This window comes from Penaeus chinensis, chromosome 23, assembly GCF_019202785.1.
Source record: "Penaeus chinensis breed Huanghai No. 1 chromosome 23, ASM1920278v2, whole genome shotgun sequence".
Classification (NCBI taxonomy): Eukaryota; Metazoa; Arthropoda; class Malacostraca; order Decapoda; family Penaeidae; genus Penaeus; species Penaeus chinensis.
The window spans coordinates 2,686,741-2,691,740 of record NC_061841.1 but is presented as its reverse complement, the minus strand read 5'-3'; the positions used below and the strand labels follow the sequence as shown (position 1 = coordinate 2,691,740).

Below are 5,000 nucleotides of genomic sequence, written 5' to 3'. Positions count from 1 at the left end.
TTAAAGATTACTCAGTATTTGTTGCCAAGAGTGACGCACACTTCAGAGATGAAGTCCCAAAACCAGGGTATCATGCATTTCCTACCTTTTATTTGTTCCCTAGAAGGAGGGGCAAGCCCCCTTGTATTCCCCTTGATTAGCACTTCCTTTCAACTTACAGAAAACAAGGCTTTAAGAACTACTTTGTCTCTAAGTGGTGATACGTGGCTGTATTTTTTCCTCATTTTTTGGCAAATATGAGGCCAGAGCAGCTGTACCTTTGTTGTTTATTACACTATTTCTTATGGTCTATGAGATGGCAGTGTCCATTTCTCTCTCTATGCATTGCTCTCGGTAAACAGAGATGAACTCCCAAAACCATATTTGGGTATCATTCGAACTCAAAAATCCATACTTTCTGTTCCTACCTTATATTTATTCCCTAAACAGGGGGGCAAGCTGCCACAACAGTTTTTTGATAGAAAGTATTTTTTACACAAACCTTCATGTAGTAAATGCGACATTGAGAACACTGGTTGTGTGAGGGTGTTGTGCACTTTGTCTCTGAGCAGTGATATGCTGTAGACATTTTCAATATTTCATGGTAAATATGAGGCCATAGCATCTGTAATGCTCTGTGCAGTGGTATCATTGGTATAGGAAATTACCTGTAGACATGAATGATAATGCCACAAATTAAATAAAAAGATTGTGGAAAGGGCTGCTCACAGCCAAAGCCCACTCAGTGCTCCCGAGTTTCAGCTTTATCTTGCTTTGTGTACTGAGGTGAAGATGATGCTTCCTGGGGGGTGTCCCATCATCCCTCGACTTGGGAAATGCTGAAAGGGCACATCCAGTCAAGTCATTTTAGATTACTGATTAACAAAGAGTTGGGGAATTAGTCGTTGGCAAGTGCAGTGGTACTGTAAAGAATTACCAGACCCTGGCAAAGGTCTACATACAGTTACTTAAACAAAGGCAATATAGAATCTGTAGACTTCTTTGGTAATTTATTATCAAATAGGCAACATTGATGCTTATTTTAATCATTTATCCATTTTTGTTTTTGAAACTTTTCACAATATCAGTCTTTGTTTACCATTTTTCCCCACAAGGCAGTGCTCATGTGGCAGTCATTTGCAAACGTGTTCAGCCTTAACATGTGCTGGAGTGTTTATAGCTTTCACTGGAGCTCAGAGTGTGTAGGCTGTGGCAGTGTGCCACTTGACAGTGTACCACTATTGGTCTTACTCTCAGATCATTGCAAGTTTCCAAAGGGTATGGATAGGACACAGCCAGGATAATTATAAGAAAATGGTTCCATCTTGGAAGTTACTGTCTTCTAAACAGCTGTATGGGATTGTTTAGAGAATAACATGGAAATTTCTATATATGCATAAATCTACCTTGTATCCATTTGCAAAGTTATATTGTTAAGTATTTGATAAAGATGTGTTTGTCATCACATATTTCTTTGCTTTTCTCTTTTATAAGTAGGCTTATGGGAAGCATACTATAATGATTGGGAAGGTATTGGATAAGAGAATGTGGTCTGGACCATAAATGAACACTGTTGTTTGACTAATAACAATTTGCATTCAGTATATAGAAAGTATGGTTAGCAATGGGGTGTATTTTTAATTTGATTTTATATTTCAGAATTTTTTCTAAGATGCCTGAACCTAAGCCATTTGAGCGCCTTCCGGGCAATGTGAAGCCGTTGCACTATGCCGTCACTCTCCAGCCCAATCTTGTCAAATGTGTTTTTACTGGTTCTGAAGAGGTTGACATTGAGGTAACGTATTTCTGTTCGACTCTGTAAAATTGAAATGATGTAGAAGTTTATTTTACGATTTTGTTTCTAGTATTTCAAATAAAGAGGATACAAGTTATAAATTCCTTGAACCTGTCCTGTTTGTACCTTGATTTTTTTTTAAAAAAAAAATTTTTAACATGAGCATTTTCTACAACTCGCCAAATATTATTACAGGTCAAAGAAGCCACCTAAACAGATCAAGCTCAACTCGCTGGACCTGACTCTCAGAGACGTCAAAGTCACCCTAGCCGGTGGGGATGCGGTGCTCCCAGCCTCGACCGAGATCTCGACTCCCAACGAGATGGTCACGCTCACCTTCGACAAGGCCCTGCCCATCGGGAAGGCTAAGCTCAGCATGGCCTTCAACGGGGAGCTCAACGACAAGATGAAGGGTCTCTACCGCAGCAAATACACATCGTGAGTAGATTTTTTTTTTTGAGTGTGTGTGTTTTATGATTGCTTTTGTTATTATTGATGTGGAGGTCGTCAAGGAGGAATCATAGATATATATATATATATATATATATATATATATATATATATTTACCAGAAATATGGCTTGGGTGTAGAATTCTGAGCATGAGCACTTTTGTATAGATAGACAGCTTCAGTAGATGCTGCTAGTGCAATTAAATTTTTATAATGTGTGTTGTTAGCATTAATGCTGTATGCATTTTGATTGTAAAGTTCTAAGTAATTCATTTTCATACTGAATTTTTTGTTTTAATTATAAATGTATCTTGATCATGCTCTTGCAAATTATGTTCTTTGTGATGTGTATAGGCATACCTTTACTACTTTTTCCTGCAGGATTTAGTTAATTTTGTGTCTAGAATTGTATTAATTTTTAATTTTTTTTTTATTAAGTATAGTTTTCTGATAGTTTTGATTTTTATATCAGTTGCTGCAGTCTGAATTTAAATCAGAATTTGTTCTATTTCAGATTGAATAGTTTATTGAAAAAGCTATCAGAGTTTGTCTTTTGTATGTGACATTATGTGTTTTTGATATAGATATATTAATCTGATCATTTTTTCTTAGGTAAATTAGTAATGCAAGCATTTTATGATTTTTTTTTTATTGCAATGAATTTTTATCTTCATATCTATTTTCCTCTATCATTCTCTACTACTAAATACATGTTCCTTCCTCCTCCTTTTCACTCTTCTCCTCTGCCTCCTTCTTCACCCGCTCCCATTCCCTCCTACATATTTTCCTCCACCCTTTCCTCCATCTCTTTTCCTTCTCTTCTGCTTGTCTTTACGGTTCCTCCTTCTCTTCCCTCCTCTCTCTTCCCTCCTGCTTCTTCCTCACTTTCCCTCTCTTCTCTTCCTTCTCCTTCCTGTACCTCTCTACCTTCTCCTCTCTCCTCTTCCCTCCTCTCTCTTCCCCTTCCTTCCTCTCTCTCCTCCTCTCTCTTCCTCCTCTTTCCCTCCTCTCTCTCCCTCCTCTCTCTTCCCTCCTCTCTCTTCCCTCCTCTCTCTTCCCTCCTCTCTCTTCCCCCCTCTCTCTTCCCTCCTCTCTTCCCTCCTCTCTCTTCCCTCTTTCCCTCCCTCTCTTCCTCTTCCCTCTTTTCCCTCCTCTCCTCTTCCTCTTCCCTCTTCCCTCTTTCCTCTTCCCTCTTCCTCTTCCCTCTTCCTCTTCCCTCTTCCCTCTTCCCTCTTCCCTCTTCCCTCTTCCCTCTTCCCTCTTCCCTCTTCCTCTTCCTCTTCCCTCTTTCCTCTTTCCTCTTTCCTCTTTCCTCTTTCCTCTTTCCTCTTTCCTCTTTCCTCTTTCTTCTTTCTTCTTTCTTCTTTCCTCGTTCCTCTTTCCTCTTTCCTCTTTCCTCTCTCCTCCTCCCTCCTCCCTCCTCCCTCCTCCCTCCTCCCTCCTCCCTCCTCCTTCCTCCTTCCTCCTTCCTCCTCCTCCTCCTCCTCCTCTTCCTCCTCCTCCTCCTCCTCCTCCTCCTCCTCCTCCTCCTCCTCCTCCTCCTCCTCCTCCTCCTCCTCTTCCTCCTCCTCCTCCTCCTCCTCCTCCTCCTCCTCCTCTTCCTCTTCCTCTTCCTCTTCCTCTTCCTCTTCCTCTTCCTCCTCCTCCTCCTCCTCTCCTCCTCCTCCTCCTCCTCCTCCTCCTCCTCCTCCTCCTCCTCCTCCTCCTCCTCCTCCTCCTCCTCCTCCTCCTCCTCCTTCTCCTTCTCCTTCTTATGTAATATACTTTATAAATGTTTGTATATCCGTTTGTCTTTATTTGAGCTATAACTGTATTTATGAGGCTTGTGTGATCCTGAGATTACTTTTGATTTATATAATGTTATCATTATGATAATTATTATAATCTATAGGTAGTTACTGATTTATTGATTTGTTTAAATGTTTATTTTTATTTTTTATTCAACCAAAAATGTAAAAGTTTTTGGATATGTGAATGATGTGTTTGTCGATGCAAGTAAAGAAGAATCCATTACACAATATTAGAAAATGTTTCTGTATTGCAAAGCACCTCTTATAACCTTGCAGATGATGAAATAATCTTGCTCATTTTTAACTTTTTTATCATTGTTGCACTCTTATTGTGTATGTTATTCTTTTCGCGTTATCATTGTGTGCAGTAATTTGCCTTTGCTATTTCTTTTTAAAATGTGAAATTCAAGGTTAATGGAAGTTGGATAAAGCTGATCAGTAATATGAATTGATACAGCATGTGATAGATTCTTGTTTGAAATCTCAAATATCTATTTTCTAAAGGTTAAGTGTGGTTAAGGTGCTATTTACTGAGAGTGAATTCTTGAAAATTATTAATTTTTAAAACTTAACTCTATGCTGTTTTGTTTAATTTGAGATACTTGTATTCAGCATGTGAAATATTTCTGACATATGGAATAGGCAAAGGACATAAACCTAAAGACCCTTAAAATCCAAGTAATTGGACACTGGCTATTTTTTAAATGGCAGCTGATTTGGATTTGCGTGTTTCACTCTTGCTCGTTTGGACGGACCTGACATATGTAACAGCTAGTTACACAAGGGCAATATTTACACTGGCTGTAATTATTAGCATTACTGGTATTCTGTTGTTCATTTTCTTTAGGATTCTTTATAGATATCCAATTATGGCACTGTTTGATTATGATCTTTAACAAAATTAAGACAATTTATATTATTTGAGTTATTAGAGATTGTAGCTTTTCTTACTTGAATATAATTTTACCTAAGTAGATCAAGGTCCA

At 38.6% G+C, this 5,000-nt stretch overlaps 1 protein-coding gene across 3 annotated transcripts in view; it reads left to right on the top strand.

Moving 5' to 3' along the window:
* Window positions 1-5,000, top strand: part of LOC125037401 (puromycin-sensitive aminopeptidase-like) — a 33,427-nt gene that overhangs the window by 1,338 nt on the left and 27,089 nt on the right. For all 3 annotated transcript variants that reach the window (XM_047630540.1, XM_047630539.1, XM_047630541.1), the window contains exons 2-3: window positions 1,639-1,774; window positions 1,970-2,212. In XM_047630540.1, the coding sequence (XP_047486496.1) occupies window positions 1,707-1,774; window positions 1,970-2,212 (311 nt within the window). In that variant the 5' untranslated portion in view covers window positions 1,639-1,706. The remainder of the gene's footprint in view (window positions 1-1,638; window positions 1,775-1,969; window positions 2,213-5,000) is intronic.